The 23,708-nt window shown below is 37.8% G+C and overlaps 3 protein-coding genes across 4 annotated transcripts in view; 1 reads left to right on the top strand and 2 right to left on the bottom strand.

The window, feature by feature from the left end:
• Positions 1-686: 686 nt before the first annotated feature.
• On the bottom strand, positions 687-10,077 carry LOC103461729 (lactase/phlorizin hydrolase). The gene is made up of 17 exons (XM_081604846.1): positions 9,061-10,077; positions 8,580-8,650; positions 7,544-7,621; positions 7,345-7,438; positions 6,693-6,777; positions 5,934-6,588; positions 5,190-5,838; positions 3,542-5,095; positions 3,167-3,435; positions 2,795-3,085; positions 2,511-2,709; positions 2,175-2,377; positions 1,984-2,090; positions 1,607-1,738; positions 1,293-1,516; positions 956-1,192; positions 687-856 (listed from the first exon to the last, which is right to left on the bottom strand). The coding sequence occupies exons 1-17, from the start codon at positions 9,677-9,679 to the stop codon at positions 687-689; spliced, it is 5,637 nt and encodes a 1,878-aa protein (XP_081460972.1). The 5' UTR covers positions 9,680-10,077.
• The window catches only part of LOC103461731 (histone deacetylase 4), a 219,440-nt gene continuing 196,844 nt past the window's right edge, over positions 1,113-23,708 (top strand). Inside the window, exon 1 of one of the 2 annotated variants that reach the window (XM_081604585.1) lies at positions 1,113-1,187. The gene's annotated coding sequence lies outside the window, so the exon portion shown is untranslated. The remainder of the gene's footprint in view (positions 1,188-23,708) is intronic. The other variant, XM_081604584.1, reaches the window with a different exon arrangement.
• On the bottom strand, positions 10,604-18,659 carry LOC108165652 (lactase/phlorizin hydrolase-like). The gene is made up of 13 exons (XM_081604582.1): positions 18,253-18,659; positions 17,566-18,163; positions 16,822-17,470; positions 15,174-16,727; positions 14,812-15,077; positions 13,627-13,917; positions 13,353-13,551; positions 12,968-13,170; positions 12,769-12,875; positions 12,490-12,621; positions 12,110-12,333; positions 11,743-12,001; positions 10,604-11,457 (listed from the first exon to the last, which is right to left on the bottom strand). The coding sequence occupies exons 1-12, from the start codon at positions 18,393-18,395 to the stop codon at positions 11,751-11,753; spliced, it is 4,617 nt and encodes a 1,538-aa protein (XP_081460708.1). The 5' UTR covers positions 18,396-18,659; the 3' UTR covers positions 10,604-11,457; positions 11,743-11,750.

Raw genomic sequence — 23,708 nt, 5'->3', positions numbered from 1 at the left:
CAACACCTGTTATCTATGTTTTTTAAGGCTATTGCTTATAATATTTAAAATTTTGTTCCACTGAAATGTTTACATTTTCAAGTTTTGAAAAATGTGATTATATGTATTCATATTTTGCCTGTGTTAGTGCTTTAAAAAATAACAGCCAGGATGACTAAAACTACTAACAAAAAGACATGAACTTCACAACAGTTATATCCGTATCACCCACTATTACTGGAGTATAAAATGAACATTGCTAAATGTTGATCATCTAGCATAATGATATATATGATACCTAGCTTCCCACTTGTTGCATAGCAACATGCATCTTTTTTGCAGCAAAATAAATTAAAGGAAGCACAATAACTATAGAACACCATAACCGTCTTTTTTGTCTTTATTAAATGTTACATATTTTAATTAAAGATGTCATATTTGAACACTCTAGTTGAATGTCTCAAAACACTTTATCACACTTCTAGCTATATAAACATTTAAATACAAAAACATTTTAATATCAGTTTACTTATGTTGTAAAAAGCCCAGTGAATTAAAATAAGTGAATCATCCAAAACATACAGTTTTAGCTGCAATATTACATGTTTGTTGATTCTGGTTTTTTATGTATACTTTACAAATATCCACTTAAATGCTAAGATAAATGCCTGAATGGTAGCTACAGGTACAATTTCAACTTTCTCATTTTATTTTGAACATCTTTTAGTGACAAAGCAACCGATGGACAAACAAATGGCTCCAGTTGCTGCCACAAGCAGCAGAGCAAATGTAGTGTTAAGTCCGGTTTCAGCTTCTTCAGCGGAGAGCTTCAGACCCAGAAAGTTCACTGAATTGTCATTTTCTGGAGCATTTGTTGCTGAAAAAAACAAGTTTTAGGTAAAATTGAAACTATTTTTCACACGGTTATAAAAAACGTATCTTTATTTCCAAAATGTTTATAATCTTCTACTGTTACCTTCAGGTTTGGGCTTCAAACAATCGTGAGGTCCTGATGCAGGGTCGGGAAACCCATTGCAGTTGATGATGGTGGAGAAGAAAGACACAGATTCCTTGGCCACTCGAGGCACATTGGGATCAGAGCGATTGACATAGAAAAGTCCAAATCTCTCTGAGAAGCCAGTGGCCCACTCCAGGTTGTCCATGAGTGACCATGCTGTGTAGCCACGGACATCCACATTATCAAGCCGGTAAGCTGGAAAAACATAATTAATCTTTTCATGATAGAAATAATTCATTTTTTAATTTTGTCCGTCATAGAAAACATAGTATGTTCAATTAATTTCTTTTAATACCTTTCAGTACTTGGTTAATATATTTTTCATAAAAGTAACTCCTGTGAGAGTCTTTAAGATCTGTGGGCCCACGCTCTGAGACCCCATTCTCAGTGATGATAATCGTAGGATTTCCATATTCCTCCTTAATAAAGTTCAATATTCTGCGCAACCCAAATGGCGTGATCTTCAGCCAGCCAGAACCAGAATCTAGCCAGGAACGATCAACATATGTCCCTGCACCCCTATGGATAGTCCAGAACTCATGTGTTTATTTCCATTTTAAAACATATTCAATACACATTCTCAATTGCTATGTGTAAGTTCTTACTCACCTATCTGCATCATAATGCTGAAGATTTCCATACTCAACAGGGAATGCCAGGACAGTGGTGTAATGGTTGAATCCAAAATAATCATGGGTCCCCTTAATTCTCTTTATTTCCTCTGGGGTAAATTCAGGTAGCCTGGATAATATAAAATTGAATTTAATTTAGGTGGAAAATTGGTTCTCTAAAGTTTTAGCTTCAATTTAAACCAAATGGGAAAACGGAATCCCGTGGAACATACAACACAAACCAGCTTTTCAAAATCACAGGTTGCTGAAAATTAAAAAAGGTGTGTGGTCAGGCAAACACTAAAGGTGTAAAAAAAAGAATATATCTAGCAGAGCTGATAACAGTAGTTTTTTGTTGTTGTTTTTTTGTGGTACCGTGATTTAGTCAATCCAGCTGCAAGACTGCGTTCCCGAATGATTGTCTTCATCATTTCACTGTAGTCACCATTAAATATGGGATGGGCAAACCACCCAATGTAGAACTGGACAAAGAGGCACAAATCATCAATGTCTCAAAACTGAAGAACAATAATATTTTGTGAAGAATGTGACAGGACTTGATTTACCTGTATTATACGTCTTGCTGCGTCAATGTCCTCTTGCTTATAGGGGTTTCTGGGCTCTGACCAGTCAGAGTTGATAGTGATAGAGACTTTTCCATTCTGTCTACCCCGATATTTGTCATTGTAAAGGTGCCATGCTTCAGCATGAGCTTTGATAAGGTTATGAGCAACGATGTAGGGAAGAGTACCTGGACGGAAACTAATACCTGAAAACACAATCTGGGTTAGATGCAGTTAGTCTTCCTTTCTTTGGCGTTTTTGTCTAAATCACATTTCCTTACTCCTTACCACCACAAAATATTTTTTATTTTGTTAGGGTTCATTGCAAGTAAAGCATACCTGGGGCGGCTACTCCGTATCCATGTCCAATCATTGCTACGTTATAGGGCTCATTAATGGTGATCCAAAGTTTCACTCTATCTCCAAGACGACTGAACATAACGTCAGCATAATCCCTGAATCGTTGGACAATAGTGTCATTCTCCCAACCTCCCACATTCTGCAGAGCTTGTGGAAGATCCCAGTGGTACAAAGTTACCTGAAAGAAAAGACAAACACTTTTGAGTATTTGGATGTACTTGTTGTATACTCTATATTGAGGAGCAAAGACAAGCTAAACTTACATGCGGCTGTATGTTTGCAGCAAGCAGCGCATCCACCAATCTGTCATAGTAGCGAAATCCAACCTCGTTGATGTGATTTGTTGTGCCATCAGGAAGTACCCGCGTCCAGGATATAGAGAAACGATAATGGTTAACGCCAAGTTGCTTCAATATTGCAATGTCTTCATCTATTTTATTGTAACTGTCACAAGCAATGTCCCCATTGTCACTGTCAAAGATTTTGAGTGGCGTGTGAGCAAATTTATCCCAGATGCTGAGACTTTTTCCATCAGCTCTCCATCCACCCTCAATCTAAAAACAGTAAAGGAAGAACAATAAACAAAGGCAAAAAAATTATTTCAAGACAAATAAATTTGGGTTCTCTCATCTTACCTGGTAAGCTGCCGTGGCACTACTCCAAAGGAAATCCTGAGGGAACTCTCCATACAGCATCTTCTCATCTTCTGTTATGGGGAAACCATTGTCTTTCATAAGTTGAAAGTAAAAATGAGCTGACAACTTGGGTGTTCTTGGTCTGTTTGGGTCAGTAAAGTCGACATGGTAGAACCCAAAGCCAACTGTATAGCCATTTAACCACTCAAAGGAGTCCATGAGAGATGTTGCTGTGTAGCCTTTTAGCATTACTCCGTCTAGTTCATAAGCTGTAATTATGAGAAACACAAATATAAATGAATGATCAAGACTAGAATCAAGTACAGTATGTCAGCTTCAAAATGTTATCCAAAGCATTTGATTATAATAAGGTACCTTTAAGAGCTTCATTGATGTAAGTCTTGTAAAACAACACTCTGTCAATGTCATCCCAAGAGGTTTTTGCTGTTGTAGCCCCACCATTATCAGTTATGTAAATTTCAGGGTCTCCATACTCTTTCATGATCCAATTCAAGAGTCTCCGTAGGCCCCATGATACAGCTCTCTGGTTTTTGATGGCTGTAGCTGGTGAACCACTTTCTTGTTCCTCTGTGAAGTCCCAGTCATTTTGATAGGAATGTGGAGACAGCAGACCTGTGATATGGGTTACTAACCTTGTGGTGTAGTGATTCACACAAAACATATCAGCAGTTCCTTTAATCAAGTTCTTTTCCTCATCTGTGAAAGAAGGGAGTCTTGATTGCGAAAGACTTTGGAGTTCACTTTTGACTAAAACTTGGGCTTTCATGGCCTCTGGATAGTCCCCATTCTTGAAAATCGGGTGGGCAAACCAACCCACATGGAACTGCATTGCACGGTCAGCAGCAACAAGATCACGAGGAACATTGATATCTTTAGGTTCAACCCATTCAGCATTGAGGGCAATGGAAATCATACCTCTTTGAGAAGCGCGGTATTTCTCATCATATGTGTGGTATGCTGTAGCGTGAGCTTTTATTAAGTTATGTGCAACTTGGTATGGTGCTGTTCCTGGCTCCTTAATGTTTGGAGGGATTTGTCCAGTTCCATATCCTAGCCATGCAAGTCCTTGAGGGTCATTCATGGTCATCCAGAATTTTACTCTGTCACCAAAGGTGGCAAAGCAGAAGTCACTATAATCATTAAAAATGTCAATCATCTCTACATTCTGCCAGCCACCAATGTCTTGTAGAGCTTGTGGGAGGTCCCAGTGATACATGGTGACCATTGGGGTGATTTTCTTAACTAAGAGACCATCAATTAGTCTGTTATAGTAGTCAACACCCTTTTGGTTCAGGGATGCACGTCTACCATTGGGAAAGATTCTGGACCATGACAAAGAAAATCTGTAGGTCTTCACCTTCAGTGCTTGCAGCATATAAATGTCTTCATCAAGTCTTTTGTAACTGTCACAGGCTTCATTGCCATTTGCATCTTCAGGAATACCACTACCTGGCTTCTGAGTAAATGTATCCCATACACTGGGTCCTTTCCCCTCCGCATTCCATCCACCCTCAATCTGGTAAGCTGAAGATGAGACGCCCCATAAGAAGTCTTGTGAGAAATTGCCATAGTGATACATTTGTCTGTCAAACTTTTTCTGTGGCGTAAATTTTTCCCAGACAACTTTTGATGCTGATGGGACGTCTGAGGGTGGCAGTGGGGTGGAGCGGCGAGGTGGTGATATTTTCACACCTTCAAAATGATCTTGTTTTTGTGAAACAAAACCATTTTGCTCAATGATCTGAGCAAAGAAATATGCTGATTGTTTTGGTGTTCTTGGTCTGTATCCATCTACAAAATTAACCTGGTGAAGTCCGAATCTTTCACTGTACCCTTTATGTCCCTCAAATCCATCCATAAGTGATTGCACTGTGAATCGCTGCACATCCACTTTATCGAGTTCAATGGCTGTAAAATGAAACAGAAGACAATATTAAAAATGTATTTATGGTTTATTTCAGCTAAGCAGATGCCAAGTATTAAAGAAAAGATAGACACAAACCTTTTAGGGCCTCACTGATGTAACCTCTCATGTACGCAATTCTACTAACATCATTCAGGGTGTCTCCACTGTCATCTGTTGGCATGCCATTCCCAGTTATGTAAATGGGCACATTGTTAACGGCTAGATAATTTGTTTTAATGTGGTTCAGAAGTGACCGTAGCCCTGCGGGCATGGAGTAGATCCAGTCTGATGCTGTAGCAGGCCATGAGGGGTCCACTTTAGCCTGGAAGTCTCCAACTCCTGCAGGTCCAGGGGTGCACCCACCTACACTGCTGCTCACTAAACGGGAGGTATAATGATTTAAACCAAAAAAGTCAGAAGTTCCCTTGATCCTCGCCTTCTCTTCTTCAGTGAAAGTAGGAAGCACTGCTGGTACAGATGAGGGACATTCTTTAGCTTTGTCTTCAATCTGTGTTTTGAGAACTTTAGAATAATCCCCATCTATGAATATAGGATGGGCAAACCAGCCTAGCATAAACTCGAGGTAGCGGTCTGCAGCTGCCTTATCTTCATCTTTGGCACCCTCAGCTGGCTCTGCCCAGTCAGAGTTTAGTGCAATGCCCACTTTCCCTCCTTGTGTCTTTCTGTAATTGTCATTGTAGACATGCCAGGCTTCAGCATGGGATTTCAGTATATTATGAGTAACCTGTAGAAATAAGAATTAAAAAGTGAAGGGTTATAGCCTACACAAAATTTAGACATGTTTAAAAGGTTTTTATGTGGTGATACCACTATGTTTACCTGGTAAGAAGCAGTCACATAGTCTTTTATTCCAGGAGCATGCTCACCAGTGCCATATCCAGCATGGCTCACCACCCAGGGACTACTGAATGTGTTCCAGCTCTTGACCCTGTTTCCATATCTATGGAAGCAGAAGGCTGCATAGTCTGTGTAAACTGCAACAATGGAAGAGTTGGTCCATCCACCATTGTCTTGGAGAGCCTGAGGTAGATCCCAATGGTAGATAGTGGCAACAGGCTGTATGCCAGATTCAATAAGAGCATTGATCAGATTGTCATAGTAGAGAGCTCCTTCTTCCTTCAGGCTGTCTTTGTAGCCTGAGGGGAATATACGGGCCCAGGAAATGGAGAACTGGTAGGTGTTGACTCCAAGACTTTGCAGGAGGTAGACATCTATATCAACTTTGTTGTAACTGTCACAAGCAAGATCAGCAGTGTGATTTGCAAAAGCTTGACCTTCATGACCAAACCGATCCCAAATAGTCTCTCCTTTTCCCCCTTCCAACCAACCACCTTCAACCTTGAAAGATTCTGATGACGTTGCCCATTGGAAGCCCAGGGGAAAGGCTTTAGTGAGGAACAGATCTTTATCATCGCTGGCTTGGTCTCCAAATTTATGCAAGATGTTTTTATGACTCTTCTTGAATTCGGGTCTGCTGATGAAATATTTGGAAATGAGAAGTTTTGGGTAAAGGAATGGAAACTATTGAAATTATAAGGGAAAAGATCAAACCATATAAATCTGTAAAAAATGTGCTACCTGACTGGAGAATCCTGCATGTCCAACTCATCCAACACATTCTTCATGTCACATCCCATAATATTCAGACTGTTGCTCCATAAAACTATCACAATACAGGAGAAATGAAAGGACAGAAATATTTTTGACATATGGCATTATTATGGAGTCCTTTCTTCAAATGCCCAATTTAAGAGTAATCTGTTCAAGTTTAGCAATAAGACTTTCACCTCAATGTAATCTAATCAGTTTTTATTATCCTGCAACAATCATAACTTAAGCAATAAATATTTACTGGCCTGGCTGTAATGCTCCAAAGCTTTTCCCCACCTTTCAAATTGTCTTCCTTGTAGAACTTGACTGACTGATAAATATAAGGCTGATTTTGCACTAGTTACTGTTATAAAATGACACTACTTAAAAGGTACATTTTTGTTCTGTAAAAAACTACCACATTGCAGGTATTTAGAGTTTAACCATTAAGTTTGGTCCTTTCAAACATCACAGAAAGAATGTTATGAACACTCTTTATTTTCTACCTAATAATTGCTTAGGTTCAAGGGTAATGATTAAACACTCATCCTTTGTAAAATATCCAACAGTAGTAATTTAATTAATGCTATTGTTGATTTAGAAAGAAGCTATAAAATGTGTTGACCAGCGTGATACTTACCTTGTAATAAATCTCCAAGAAGCTGGTGTTCACTTGGGATACAGTCACGAACTGGCATCTTATATAGCAAGATTGGCAAATTTCCAGTAGATGTCTAGAACACAACATTGCTCAGTTTTATATCGTATAATTGTATAACGATAAAATGCAAACAAGAAAATCCACGATGGTCCTAAAAACATTAGAATGTTTGCAGTACCTTCAAGTTTCTCAACTCTTGTGCAAAACTCTTTGAGGAGGCACAGTTATATTCAAGATTCACGGATAAGAAATCCACCTGTGCCAAACATACAATAACACATGAGAGTTGTCACACACCAATAATACAAAAAAATAAAAATACCACACTAAGACTTACTGTTCTGGGGATGGCAAATAGGAATGTGCTTGTTTTTGTTTGCTTTCTCTGAGTGGAAATAACCAAATTACCATGAAAAACTAATTGGCTGCTTTCTATGTTCTCCATGGGTTTAAGTCAGTTTAGGTTTTTGGTTTGTGACCAATGAATAATGCACATAGAATCTGAATGGACTGCATTTAATACAGAAAACTTTTCATTTTTTGTGGCAACTATTAAGGCTTTTGTAAAGTTGAGGCTCAATACTTAAGCTACAAATTATTAACAAAATAAAAAGTTAAGGGGTCCTCAGGGACCATTGTCCTACATGTTTCTTGCTACTGCACATATTACCTACATGTTTGGATGATTGTCAGGCTTTTGCAGAACGTGATGGCATGCTGTGAATGCTATGCAGTCACTTGAATCAGCTGTACATGAATAGAGAGATATCTAAAACATCCAGCACAGTGTGCTGAGAAGCAGGCTTGGAAACCACAGGCATAAGCAGGTGAAGAGCATCCTAAGCCAACTCGTAATTCTCCACCATTCATCAGGCAGATAAGAGGCACACAAATTAAGTTAGGATCCCAAAGAGACTTTTGACTGTCAGACACAGGACACATAAATACACTGGCTGAATATATATTATTCTTCTTCCATTTTCTAATAATATTTATTTATTAAATCTACTTATTCCATAAATTTTAGGTCTTTGAGAATTAGTGCCAGCTAACTTTCATTGTACTGTTTTGTGCACACAATGGCAGTCAATAAATCTTAGCTGGATTATGTTCTATTGAATTGCAAAAAGGAGTAATATTGTCATTGTTTGAGATTACGTTTTGGTTTAAGGCAGTGGGACCTGATGTGCACTGTAAATACAGAAGAAGCTTACGTTTGTGAAAGCTTTAAGATTGGAAAGTTGATCCACATGTTTTGGATTCAGGCCAAATGATAGACGTCTCCCTGCATAGAAAAAAATGACAGGAAGAAAACATATTAACACTTCATGTAATATATTTAATCTTTCTAGCTGATGATTATTTACACTGCTGAAATTGCTGTTTTGGAAAGACTGCTTAGGAGATCTTGATACAACTCACATGGACTGATTACTGAGATAATAACATGGAAAAACATTCTGTGTTATCAGCTAAGCAGTAAAGTAATATCAGTACGGCCAATATCAGCTGACTTTGAAACAATTTTCTTGATGGGTTCTATCTAAGTCATAGTAAAAGTAAAAAAAATTACAAATTTGTAACCGCTTGCAATTTAAAATGTCTGGAAATGACAATTCAATCCAGAAAACATTATATAAATATGTACAAACAAAGAATATTAATCAAGGCAGGAAAGGACTGGAGTTCACATACCTTCATATGGAAAGTTTTGATGATAAAACTCATGAATCTTCTTGTTGAGCTGAAGGATATTTTGGAGAGGAGTGTGACCATCTACAGCATGTCCTTCACGCAAAATCTCATCCAGGTCACTAAATGTCACCCATGAGTTTGCCATTTGGCCAAATTCTCTCAAAGCAAACTCAGCATACTGCTGAAACATGTCTAGCAGCTGCTGACTTTCCCAGCCTCCATACCTGGACCTCAAATACTCTGGAACTGTTGATCCATGAAGAATGATGAGAGGCTGCAAGCCCTCCTCCTGCAGGTTCTTCAGCAGGGTATGGTAACACCTTTTCACAGCCTGTTGAGGCTTGCTGGTCAGGCCCATAGGAAGAAGTTTTGCCCATGACAGCGGCACTTTGAAGTGGGTCACTCCTTTGGTCTGGAGGTACTTAAAATACTGCTTGGAAGCTGCTGGTATGGGATGACTGCAGTCAAAGACATTTTCCTCACTGCTGGAGGTTCTGTGATTCTTCTCAGTCAGAGGGCCAGCAAGAAGCATAAAGTCGTCTTCTCCATTCACTTGATTGCTCCAATCACCAATCACACATAAAAAATACAGACACACAACCCACCACAACCTGTTCATTGTGACTCGTGAAAACCAGTCTGAATGTCAACTGATCGCAAAGCTATTTAGACAACATTTTGCTCTCATATCATTGTTGCACAATTAGGGTTTGATAAGTATTTTATTGCAGTTGTATGATGTACTCAGACTCTGGACTCATCCAATTGATAACATCCTAATGTTGTCTGAGGAACCTAAAATGTGCTGCTGCTAGTTGCTTATTAAAATGTTAACTTAGGGTTACTGCAGTGTGACCAATGGACTAGTTTAAGGTTTTCAATTTGAAAGATAGCTTCCGTTAGTATTTGCTAATATAATAGCTATTTAAACAATTAAATTATTGTTAATAAGAAACAGCTTCAGTTTAGTTGATGCATGCTTTACACCTTAAATCATAAACTTCTTGGGTTGTTTCTGTGCCATTGCTCCAAACATTCTGTTATCCCTTTTATCTGCATTTGGAAGATAACCAGAACACTTGTGTAGCAGGAGTGTACATTTTTAAGACAATTACTGTCTAAATACTAAATACTATCTAAAGATAGTCCAGGAACACAGATAAAGCATTAAGCCACAATCAGGGACCTAAAAGTTAAGACAACTCTGTAAAGGGACTAGCTAATAATTCTTGATGCTTTAAAGCAGGTGACAGCCATCTAATCTAGTTGTATTTGCTGCCATCTGCTGGATTTACATCTTACAATCCTTCAATTTGAAATTATTCTTATTTAGGTAATTGAAATGGAACTTAGTTGGTGTTTTTTGTATTAAAAAATGACAGATTGAAACAGTGGGATTTGTTTTTTCAGTACTATTAGCTTATGAGCTGTTCATAAAGAAAGCAAGTATGAGGAGCAGGGGGAGACAAACTGATATGGAGCAGTAAAAAAAGAACCAAAACCGCACAAAGTCAGACATTATCTCAAAATAAATGAAAAAGTAATATAATTGAGGGGAACAGGTTGTGTACAAAATCAAAACAGGAACAGTGTGGTGCGTTGCAATAAGTTTATTGAACAGAAGCTTCATAGGACAAGTAGCAGAAATCAGATATTAGTTGGTTTTTATGTTGTGCTTTCTTCCAGTTTGTCTCACACATATTAGATAAATGGTTCTTGATGTTACAATAAGTTAGTATGACAGTGACTTGATCAGTGCTTTTTATATGGTGGTAAAAAGTTTCACAAGACACAAATTATGCAAAAACATTCTACCGATATAATAGGCAGAACTAATCTAGAGTTTTACACACAGTTGACATGGGTTTCACCAGTAATTTATTTCAGTTAGCTTAACATTTTTTCACACACAAAAAAACCACAAAGAGGAACAAAAATAGTTTAAATACCACAAATAGTGCAAATGGAAAAAACTGGGTCCAGTCATCTTAACTTCCCAGTAAGCAATAAGTTCTCCTCTGCACCTTTGGTTGCAAAGATAAATTATATTTATATTATTTTAAATATAGAACAAATATAACATACAGTGTTCAAAAACTCCAAATTCTCTGTTGATGATTGTGTTTTTGCAAAATTCAGCCCTTTAAATTTCAATATGGAAATTATACATATCTGCATTAAATGTGGAAGTCAAGCTGCAATCAGAATCTCTCTTCCTCCCTCAATTAAATTTTCTTTTGGAACACATTTTTTACTAGAAACAATCCAACAGCCACACAAATTGTTCCAGCAAGTGCTACAATCAGCAAAGCAAATGTCTGGTCACGGCATCTTCAAAGGAGAGGCTCATACCCAGGAAGTTCACACTGTTGATTCCAGGAATTGCCTCTTTTGTTGCTTCAGGGAGAAAAATAGACACTTTATTAATCATTCACAGTAATGTGAATCTAAACTTTGTATTATTAACAATGCATTCTGAAACTCTTAAAACATATTATTTGATAAGCTTGCTTGTGATAGTAAAGTTGCATACTTCTACTGCTTGGTATAATTTGAACAGTAAAATTGATCTCAATTCAAAGTAGATATGTCCAACTAAGTATTTTGACTAGACAATTTTTGATCTGACCTGAAATCAGAACATCTCAATCAGTTTACCTTAAAAAAACTGAATCTGTTTACCTTCAGGCTTAGGGGTCAGCAATTGTAGGGTTAGAGTTCCAACACTCATGAGGTCCAGTTGCTGGGTCAGGAAACCCGTTGCAGCTGATGATGGAGGAATAATAGGACACAGAGGCTTTGGGTGTTCGAGGCAGATCAGGGTCTGTGCGATTGACATAGAAAAGTCCAAATCTCTCTGTATAGCCAACAGCCCATTCCAGGTTGTCCAGCAGAGACCAAGCAGTGTAGCCAATGACATTCACATCATCAAGCAAATAAGCTGCAGAAAAAAGAAAATTTATTTAAGCACACAAGTTGGTCCTACATCTTAATTTATGTAAGTTTCTAGGTTGAATATACTCCATATGCCATGAAGTTGTTTTAATACCTTTCAGCACTTGGTTGATGTACTGTTCATAATAGTATTTCCTGTGAACGTCATTCAGATCAACTGGCCCATTTTCAGAGACACCGTTCTCAGTGATGATAATCGGAGGATTTCTGTACTCATCCTTGATGAATTTCAGCAATCTTCTGAGACCAAATGGTGTCATCCTCAGCCAGACAGAACCGGTTTCCAACCAGGTCCGATCACTAATAACCACCACACCCCTGTGACAAGAGAATAATTATGTAATTTAGAGTTTAAATTAAAAACGTGGACACTTTTTAAAAGAATATTTAGGAAAGATGCAATGAGCACATGAAGTCATGATTTCCATATGAAGTTGGTTTTAAATTGCTTTGTGACAAAGCTAATGGCCTTACCTGTCTGCCTCAAAGTGTTGAGTAGTTCCAAAGTCTACAGGGAATGCCAAGACACTGCAGTAATGGTTTAATCCAAAATAATCATATGTGCCATTAATTCGCTTAATTTCCTCAGGAGTAAACTCGGGAAGCCTTAAGTAGAAAATTTCAAGAAGAAATTATATGAGAAAACATCAGTGGATGTAATAAGTTGAAAATAAAATTGAGAAGAATCTGCATAGGCATTCATTTCTCACAAACTATAGTCAAAGTATTTCAAAATGTAGCCAAACATTTTACCTGGATTTTGCCAAACCACCTGCAAGACTTTGCTCTAGAACAGATTTCTTCACCAGTGGGCTGTAGTCACCATTAAAAATGGGATGGACCCACCAGCCAAGATAAAACTGTGGACAGAGTTTCACACACAGCAATCGTCAACTACAACACCACACAAGATTTTGTGTTATACAATCACAGGACAATATACAATATATACCTCAACCACGTTTCGTGCAGCTTCATGGTCCTCTTGCTTGTAGGGGTTTCTGGGTACTGCCCAGTCTGAGTTTACAGTGATGGAGACCAGTCCTCCCTGTGAGGGTCTGTATTTCGTATCGTAAACATGCCAGGCCTCTGCATGGGCTCTGATTATGTTGTGGCCTACAATGTATGGAAGAGTATCTGGTCTGTCGTTGAAACCTGGAAAATATAAAATTAAATATGGTGATGCAGAGTTTATCATGTAGGTATAATTAAATATACATGTTTGTAAATGCAGCCTATTTGCTTCCTTTGGAGTTCTGCATTGATTAAAGTCCATAAGTCTGACATCTGCCATGCTTATCATAAAGTGTAATTCCAGTTAAGAATACCTTACATACCTGGGGCATGTGCACCTTGGACATGGCCTAATACAGTTATTATGAAGGGCTCATTGAAAGTGATCCAAAGTTTCACTTTGGGACCAAGATTCTCAAAGAGGACATCCGCATAATCCCTGAATCGCTCAATGATTGTCTCATTTTCCCAACCTCCAACGTCCTGTAGAGCTTGTGGGAGATCCCAGTGATACAAAGTGGCCTGATCCAAGAGAAAAACAGTTGGTAAAAGAGGTAAAAAAAAATTTCCTAATGATTATTTTTGAGAAATACTTACTTGAGGCTGAATGTTTGCTGCAATGAGGGAATCCAGAAGTTTGTTGTAGTAATTTAGACCAGCCTGATTGATGTGTTTGGTAGTACCATCAGGTAGGATTCGTGGCCAGGATATGGAGAAGCGATAGTGAGACACCTTGACTGTCTTCAGTGCAGCAATGTCATCTTCCATCTTATTGTAACTGTTACAAGCCACATCCCCAGTGTCATGCTCAGATATTTTTCCAGGAGTGTGGGTAAACTTGTCCCAGATGCTGAGACCTTTTCCATCTTCTCTCCATGCCCCTTCAATCTGGAATGAGGAAAATCAGAACAGAGGATATGCCTAATTTCTTGCTGCTGGATTTTTGAGGGGATGATTTTTCCAGAGACGTTGGCAAAAATCAATGAGTAAATTTGGAAAATTTAACTCATTAATATGTTTCAAATTACAACCATTATTTTAGAGTTTAATACCATAAAATATTTTTTATGGTAAAACCATTATTTTAGAGTACAATTTTCTTGATACCATAAAGTATAGTAAAAAATTTCCAATAACTGTAGCAACAACTGAGGAAAAAAAAAGAGGTATTGAAAATGGGGTTGCAAGTGGATTAATGTTGCCACTTGAAAACAGGGATTTAGACATCAGCATGTACCGGGAAGCTTGGAATCTCTGAAGGAAATTTGCAAATTTTTATAAATCTCAGATTTTCAGTAAGTGTCTATGGTTTCATCCTTTTGGGATTACACATATAGTGAATCAGTAAATATTGCTGACCTCAGTTTTAGCTGATAAAATATGCTGCATACCACTTTCAAATGTAAACTTTGACATTTTGAATTTGTTTTAGGTAAATAATCCCAATTTAGCAGCAAGAAAGTTTGACGTTGTATCTGCTCTTAATATTCTTTTTCACCTATAGCCCAAAGAAAGAATGCTTGAGCATAATACTGGAATTGTGTCAATTATAGCTTTATGAGACAAATTAGTATTGGTATGGGCTAGTCTAAACCAGTGATTAGAAATTGGTGATGAGAATCCTATTTATTCTAAAAAAATGCTACAATCAGGAAACACCTTGCTGAAACCAGTTGAATACAAACTGCCATTTTGGGGGATTTAACTTGACCGTAACTTAGATTGATCTGAAAATAAATTATCAAAACATTTGGATTATATTTGTCATGTAAGCTTTTTTACCTGGTATGATGCTGTTGCACTACTCCAAATGAAATCCTTTTTGAATTCTCCATATATCATCTTTTCATCTTCTGGCAATGGGAAACCATTGTCTTTGATAATATTATGGTAGAAATGAGCCGAAAACTTAGGTGTTCTGGGTCGGTTTGGGTTATTGAAGTCAACGTGGTGCAGACCATACCCAAATAGGTAGCCATAAAGGAACTGGAAAGAATCCATGAGATATGTTGCATAGCCTTTCACCTTGACTCCATCAAGTTCATAGGCTGTTAAGATAGACATAAGAAAATAAACAGAAATTAGTTGTGAATGAGCAAGACATTGTAATATACAACAAACATTTTTGATAATTATTACTGTACCTTTAAGAGCCTCATCAATATAGGTTTTGTGAAGGAAGACTCTGTCAATTTCATCATAAGCCCATTCTCTGGGAGTGGCAACTGAATTTTCAGTAATGTAAATATCTGGATCTCCATATTCTTCCTTGATCCAGTTGAGAAGCCTTCTCATCCCAAATGATACAGCTCTTGTGAATCCAATTGGTGTCGTTGGTTGATCAAGTATCTCTTCTTCTTGATAGTCCCAGTCACTTTGATAAGATGCTGGAGAAAGTGCACCTGTAACATGGGTTACTAGCCTGGAGGTGTAGTGATTGGCACAGAACATGTCAGCAGTTCCCTTAATAAAGTTCTTTTCCTCCTCTGTGAAAGAAGGGAGTCTTGACTGTTTAAGACCTTGGAGTTCACTTTTAACTAAAACTTGGGCTTTCAGGGCCTCTGGATAGTCCCCATTCTTGAAGATTGGGTGGGCAAACCAACCCACATGGAACTGCATTGCACGGTCAGCAGCAACAAGATCACGAGGGACATTAATATCTTTGGGTTCAACCCATTCAGCATTGAGTGCAATGGAAACCATCCCTCCTTGAGAAGCGCGGTATTTCTCATCGTACGTGTGGTATGCTGTAGCGTGAGCTTTTATTAAGTTATGTGCAACTTGGTATGGTGCTGTTCCTGGCTCCTTAATTTTTGGAGGGATTTGTCCAGTTCCATATCCTAGCCATGCAAGTCCTTGAGGGTCATTCATGGTCATCCAGAATTTTACTCTGTCACCAAAGGTGGCAAAGCAGAAGTCACAATAATCATTAAAAATGTCAATCATCTCTACATTCTGCCAGCCACCAATGTCTTGTAGAGCTTGTGGGAGGTCCCAGTGATAAATTGTGACCATTGGGGTGATTTTTCTGGCCAAGAGGCCATTAATAAGTCTGTTGTAATAATCAACACCCTTTTGGTTCAGGGATGCACGTCTGCCATTGGGAAAGATTCTGGACCACGACAAAGAAAATCTGTATGACTTCACTTTCAAAGCTTGCAGCATGTAAAGGTCTCCATCAAGTTTATTGTAACTGTCACAGGCTTCATTTCCATTCACATCTTCAGGAATACCACTACCTGGGTTATTACTGACTACATCCCATACACTGGGTCCTTTCCCATCCTGGTTATATCCACCCTCAATCTGGTAAGCTGAAGATGAGACGCCCCATAAGAAGTCTTGTGAGAATGTACCATAGTGATACATTTGTCTATCTAACCTTTTCTGTGGTGTAAATTTTTCCCAGACAGCCTTTGATGCTGATGGGACCTCTGAGGGTGGCAGTGGGGTGGAACGGCGAGGTGGTGATATTTTCACACCTTCAAAATGATCTTGTTTTTGTGAAACAAAACCATTTTGCTCAATGATCTGAGCAAAGAAATATGCTGACTGCCTTGGTGTCCTCGGCCTGTATCCATCTACAAAATTAACCTGGTGAAGTCCGAATCTTTCACTGTACCCTTTATTTCCCTCAAATCCATCCATAAGTGATTGCACTGTGAATCGCTGCACATCCACTTTATCGAGTTCAATAGCTGTAAAATGAAACAGAAGACAACATAAAAAAGTTATGGTTGGTTTCTTTCTGCTAAGCAGATGGTAAATAATACAGAAATTACAAGCACTAACCTTTTAGGGCCTCACTGATGTAACGTCTCATGTACTCAATTCTACTAACATCATTCAGGGTGTCTCCACTGTCATCTGTTGGCATGCCATTCCCAGTTATGTAAATGGGCACATTGTTAACGGCTAGATAATTAGTTTTAATGTGGTTCAGTAGTGACCGTAGCCCTGCGGGCATGGAGTAGATCCAGTCTGATGCTGTAGCAGGCCATGAGGGGTCCACTTTAGCCTGGAAGTCTCCAACTCCTTCAGGGCCAGGGGTGCACCCACCTACACTGCTGCTCACTAAACGGGAGGTATAATGATTTAAACCAAAAAAGTCCGACGTTCCCTTGATCCTCGCCTTCTCTTCTTCAGTGAAAGTAGGAAGCACTGCTGGTACAGATGAGGGACATTCTTTAGCTTTGTCTTCAATCTGTGTTTTGAGAACTTTAGAATAATCCCCATCTATGAAGATAGGATGGGCAAACCAGCCTAACATAAACTCAAGGTAGCGGTCTGCAGCTGCCTTATCTTCAGGTTTGGCAGCATCAGCTGGCTCTGCCCAGTCAGAGTTTAGTGCAATGCCCACTTTCCCTCCCTGTGTCTTTCTGTAATTGTCATTGTAGACATGCCAGGCTTCAGCGTGGGATTTCAGTATATTATGAGTAACCTGTAGAAATAAGAATTAAAAAGTGAAGGGTTATAGCCTACACAAAATTTAGACATGTTTAAAAGGTTTTGATGTGGTGATACCACTATGTTTACCTGGTAAGAAGCAGTCACATAGTCTTTTATTCCTGGAGCATGCTCACCAGTGCCATATCCAGCATGGCTCACCACCCAGGGACTACTGAATGTGTTCCAGCTCTTGACCCTGTTTCCATATCTATGGAAGCAGAAGGCTGCATAGTCCGTGTAAGCTGCAACAATGGAAGGGTTGGTCCATCCACCCTTGTCTTGGAGAGTCTGAGGCAGATCCCAATGGTAGATAGTGGCAACAGGCTGTATGCCAGATTCAATAAGAGCATTGATCAGATTGTCATAGTAGAGAGCTCCTTCTTCATTCAGGCTGTCTTTCTGACCTGAGGGGAATATACGGGCCCAGGAAATGGAGAACTGGTAGGTGTTGACTCCAAGACCTCGCAGGAGGTAGACATCTATATCAACCTTCCTGTAGCTGTCAGCAGCTGTGTCAGCATTATGATTATTAAAGGCTTGGTTTTCATGACCAAAGCGATCCCAGATGGTCTCGCCTTTCCCTTCTGCTTCCCATGCACCTTCAATCTTGAAAGCCTCTGTGGATGTAGCCCATTGGAAGCCGGCAGGGAATGCTTTAGTGAGGAGAACATCTTTCTCTCCACCGCTTAAAAAAAGACATCAAATATAAATAAGAATGAAAAAGAAGAATGAAAAAGCACTCCATGTATGTGTTACTTCTTAAACAAATCTTACCTGTCACTCTTGGAGGTTCTCAGCTCGGGTTTTGCCAGGGGTCCTGCAAGATGCACAACGTCATCCTGTCTTTTCACAACCCCAGCTTGACTTCCAAGGATGCACAGAAAATACAAACACCCCAGCCACAGTAGCTTCTGCATCGTGACCCAAATAGGATGCACTGAGGATTTCTTCTGATTCTACAGCTATTTAAAGAATAAAGCTCCTCCTTTTTGGCATCATTTTTTGTGTGGCACCGTCATAATTATGAAATCCAAGATAATTTATGTGGTGTTTTATTGGACGTGTGCTATCAGGAACATTGGACTCCTGTATGATATAACTGTGGCCGAAGGTCGTCTAAGGTGAACATAAGTAATTTTTAACATGAGCATTTAGGAAGTAATGCAGCACATCCTTCAGGAAAAAGATTAGTATTATAGCTATTAGTGTGGAAGCAACAGTTCCACATAGATTCTGAATGTTCACAATTACTAGATTACATTTGTTTAGAATCAACTTTAATTTATTTCAGATTTTTACACATAAAAATAGAATTATGATTTTATCTTCAATCAAGCTTGAAAGTATCTGAACACAACCTTAGATGAGGAGCTATAGATATATATTTATCTATTTGCTTTTTGCTAAAACTAGCCAAAGATAAAAAAAAAAAATGCTGAACCATTTTAAGCATTGATTTTAATGGATGACCTAATCTTCTTGTTACATCACCCTGTAACTGTGTTTCGGCCTTACTGTCTTAAATTGCTGCTTACATTTATTAATTTTTTTGGTATTTTCAACATATTACATACAAAGTTGTGTAATTTACATCTGGCCTTTGTTGTGTTTGTGTCTGGGATTGTTGTAGTTTTACAACAAAAACTTTGGCAGACATTAGCCTCCTCACTCATGCTTTCTAGTACTTTTTTTTTTTTTAAATAAGCAGGTATACACGACTTTCTGATTTTACAATTGTCCATTCACGATTATTACCATTTACTATACTGATGCCTGCAGTTTTTTGTGATGTAGCTCTCATGTTACAGGTTGTTTTTTTCTTGGAGAAAATAGTGAAAGGAGGATAGAAAAGTCTTACATTTTAGAATTAAAATGATGGGTATAAAAATTGCCTTATGGCTAAAACTTAAGCTAATAATTAAGACTATGAGTCATAGCAAGCTAGGATATTTAGGCAAAAATTTTAGTTCTACTACAAATGCAGGAAACAGAAGTAACACAAAGGGAACCAAATTTCCACCTATTTTTACTGGTTATGAATAAGCTAGTTAGAACTGCTGCACAGCTAAAGATGAAAAGATGTCAGAAAATCTGAACAATAAAAGTTGGTGTGGAGGATTGTTATTTGGAATTTTAAGCTAATTATGACACGGAGAGTTTTTCCAACAAAAAAATAGAGAAGAATTTATTATGAATATTTCATGGCACACTAGCATACTCTGTTGTTGGTCTGAAAGTAGTTCAGTCATTGTATTTTGTCGATGGCCTCTTGCAAATCTTGATTTGCTTGTATTTGGATGGCTCAAGAAGACATTAGTTGAACCAAATGAGAGAAACCAAGCAAAACCTTGGTGTATTAGACGTTTTATTCAAACCAACCCTTTGAAATCTTGGTATGATTTTTCATTCTATCATGTCATTAGAGTTTCATTCACATGAATTCATCAGAGACAGATTTTTTTCCAGCAAAGAAATATTTCTAAACCTCAAACATTGGCATCAAATTCAAAATTAGAGATGATTGAGCATCTTTCCCCTCGTCTCGACTATTCTAACAACCTTTTCATGTGTCTGAATGAGACACATCTCTTGACCGTCTCCATCCAGTTCAGATCTAGATGCAAGGAATTTAACTAATACATGCAAGAGGCAGTAAATTAACCCAAAGGCTACTCTAAGTCTTAATTTTATTACCTTGGCTACTGGTACATTTTAGAAATCGTTTAAAAGTCTTTATTTTTAGATCCCAATGTGGTTCTGCCCTGTGATCTCATATTACAGGGCAGGACCACCAAAAGGAGGTTTTCCTTTTGGTGGCAGTTTCAAACTGCCTCTTCTGGCAGTCTGAGATCTTCCAGTCAACGATTGTTACAGTTAATGGTTCCTCAAATAAGTTTTAAGACCAAAGGGGGATAAATATTTTAGAGTGGTGATCTCCAGATAGTGGAATGCTTTGCCTCAATTTTTGGGATGTCTTGATGCTGTTGATTCGTATAAAAAGCAGTTGTAGACTTCTTTATAGTCTGGCTTTTAACTAGGTTTTTGTATGATTTGTGTTCTGCTTTATCCTGTTTTGTATTCTTCAAGTTTTTAAGAGTGTTTTCATTGTAAAGTACTTTGTGGTTTTCAGTCCTCCTGGACTAGCACATAGAGATAATCAACAATCACTTCCGTTGTGTCGTTGACTTTATAGCGATCCTTCATAGTGAACATGCATATATGTTTCTTACCAGCAAGAAACCTCCATCAGAACCAACCATCTGCTACGACTAACAGAGGGTTTGAGAATAAAGAGCAAACACACAGAAAGAAACAGATGAACTGATGTCCGATTATTTTCTTTGGTCATAAAAAAAGGCAGTGGTTCATTGCTCCTTATAGCAATGTTGGTGTTTTCAGGAGGTTTTCCTTTTGTTCATGACTAGAACCACTTTTTTGTTACTCTAAACAATTGAATTTCTGTATGTTTTTTGCTCTTCTTATCTGCAATCAGTACGGTAAGGTCACACTTAGGTAATACTGTTTTGTAACCATACCTGGATGAACACTTTGATTTTCGTGCTGCCTGTGTTTATTAGCTGTATTGTAATAAAGGCAGTGTTTGAAAAAGTTATATAATAGTTTTCATAACCATTTATTACAAATCCAAAGTTCATGGTAACAGATAGCTTTGATGAAGCTCTTTGATTATTTTCCTCAGATTATAAAAAAAAACAATGCTGTTAATAACTTTAGTTAAATGTATTAAATGTTTGTTTTGAAGTTTAATGCAAGATGGTGATTTTTGTTACTGAAATTAGCCTTTTTTTTTAAGTAATCACATATTTTCTTCAACCTTTTTACATTTTAAGACTGTGGAATTAGGCACAATCTTTAGTATGAAGACTCTTACCGCTAAAAGTCTCTAATATTCCATTCCTTGTTAATACCTCGAAAAAATAATTTTAGTAAATAAATGCATTATCAAACCTGTTCAGAAAAAATTGTCTAACTTTTTGCTAGCTTTAATTCCCAATATTTGATTTATGATGTTGCATCTCTTGCATAGTAAATATAAGGTAATATGGTAAATACTATTTATTTTTTCTTAATACTTTTATTGCCATAAACCAATCAAAAATGCTAAATATATTATCTAAGCCAGTTTAACCTCAGAGAGTTGCAGAGGGTTGTCATTTTCAGAAATACACTACTCCCTGTCAGAAACAACCAACCTGAGCCAGGAGGAAAACATGGTGTTTGCCATGTTGGTCACTCTTGTGTATGTGCTCCTCATACCCTTCCTCTGCGCGGCACATACTGTCGTTCATGCTCAAGATTGCTGTTCTGCAGCTTTTGGCCATGAAAAAAAAATATTCAAAAGGCAAAACAAACAAAATAAAACTCATGCCAAATCCTGTCTTGATAGCAACAGAATAGGAACAATATTGTTAAGTGACTACTACAAAAAAACCCTGGATTTACCACCTTTTTCTTCAAAATGTAGGTTTATTTTCTTTTTCTAACAATGGAAGCTTTAACATATTATAGAACAGTGCAGCTATTTTTGGAATTCAGCCACTGTGATATATAGTTAAAGAGAACAATGGCACCAGAAGGGTCCTTAAAAATTAGCGCTATAAAATAGTAACAAAGCTAAGAACTTAAAATTTTAAAAATGTCTATTGCAAGCAGAGAAAAGGGGAACAAATATTTTTTTTAATTTAATCCTTGCAACATTTGCCAGGAGATAATACTAGTTATTTACTGTTGTGTGATAACTATGGAGTTGTGAATAGATGAGTTGACTTCTTTTTGCACCATCTTGTTTGTCCTCATCACTGAGAAGAGTTACTTGCACAAAACAAACACAGAGCATTTCAGCAGTTCAGAGAAATGCTTTGCCTTGACTGTGCTGTTAAACTGATTGGTTTGTCATTCCTTGTCCACTCAAAATGTTTCTCTGTATCAGACTTTTCATTAAAATGCCATTTCATGCTTGTGGACTCCTGTCTCAAGCCTCCAGTAGCTGTTGCAGTACATTGTTGATATGAAGTGTGACTGCTACCTGTATTATAGGGCCGTGCCATTAATGAAAATACGTAAAATTATCGTACAACAGACACAGTTATATTGTTTGCCAAATGTGGCCTTTGGGACTGGAGCCTACATGTCACTTGCAAGATTTTTTTTAAATAGCAGATTTTGATTAGGCAAGTGACATATTGTAATTTTGTATTGAAGTCTCATTTTATTACAAATTTCATTAACTGTGTAGTAAAAGAGTGTGGAAGGTAAAAGATAATAGTTTTGATAACTTTATCTTAAGATATAAAGGTCATAAGGGAGATAAAGTAATACACTTAGGTAATGTACTCCTTCCTTATCAGAAGGAAGAACATAAATTACTAAATGAATTAAGTTTGTTTGGAAATAGAACAGCAATATCCATAATATCTGCGGCATCCAGTTGCTGATTGGAATTCATAAAAGTAAAAACAAAACTTGAAAAACTAAAAATTAAAGTATTGTTTAATGCTGCAGGATGTATGTTTTAAACTAACATTGTATTATTTCAAATAAATCTCAACACCACTGCTGGTCAGGACCATTTTGTCTGTTATGTATCATTGCATGATGTGTACATAGGCCCTGGAATTGGGGTCAGTAAAAAGTAATCTAACAATCTTTATTATAAATCCAATAAAAGATGCTATTGTACTGCCCAGATCAAAGAGACCAGGGCCTCACCCTGAAGCCAAACCTGATAGGAACTCTTGGCAGTGAGCACCTGTTCGTTGGCTCAAACAAGAGCCCTTTCTTCCTGCAGATCCACCATATTGTAGATTTAATGTCTCAGATGGAGGCCCTGGGTGTCCTATTCTGTAACCGTTGTAGCTCATGAACTGTACCCCCTCCAAAAATAGAGCTGCAGGGGAAGCCTGGTGGGTTGATCTGGAGGTCTTAACTCAAACTGTTGCCTCTGTGTGCTAATTTTTACAGTGGGATAAATAGATACATACTGGAGAATTATCAGGTGCTAAGTTAATATTTATACTGGGTCATGTTGTTCCCCTACAAAAATGGGATTTAAAAAATAAATTCCAGTCGCTGTTACAAAGAGCAAACCATTTCTATCAGAGATGTTTTTATTATTTCTTCTACATTGTTTATTTAAACAAAATTCCTCACATATCTTATACACCTTTTTAGGCCAACATTTTCATCTAGTTGTTGTGGATACCTCTCGA

This window comes from Poecilia reticulata, chromosome 2 (genome assembly GCF_904066995.2).
Source record: "Poecilia reticulata chromosome 2, P_reticulata-male-v2, whole genome shotgun sequence".
Lineage (NCBI taxonomy): Eukaryota > Metazoa > Chordata > Actinopteri > Cyprinodontiformes > Poeciliidae > Poecilia > Poecilia reticulata.
This window is presented reverse-complemented; position numbering and strand designations above follow the sequence as displayed.

Coding starts and splice junctions, on each gene's coding strand:
- LOC103461729 (XM_081604846.1), bottom strand. CDS start 9,679: ATGAACAGGTTGTGGTGGGTTGTGTGTCTGTATTTTTTATGTGTGATT. Junction 5,096..5,189: donor CATCAGTGAGGCCCTAAAAG/GTTTGTGTCTAT, acceptor TTCATTTTACAG/CCATTGAACTCGATAAAGTG. Junction 2,710..2,794: donor CTGCAAACATACAGCCGCAT/GTAAGTTTAGCT, acceptor CTTTTCTTTCAG/GTAACTTTGTACCACTGGGA.
- LOC108165652 (XM_081604582.1), bottom strand. CDS start 18,395: ATGCAGAAGCTACTGTGGCTGGGGTGTTTGTATTTTCTGTGCATCCTT. Junction 15,078..15,173: donor TATTGATGAGGCTCTTAAAG/GTACAGTAATAA, acceptor CTATCTTAACAG/CCTATGAACTTGATGGAGTC. Junction 13,918..14,811: donor GTGCAACAGCATCATACCAG/GTAAAAAAGCTT, acceptor TCCTCATTCCAG/ATTGAAGGGGCATGGAGAGA.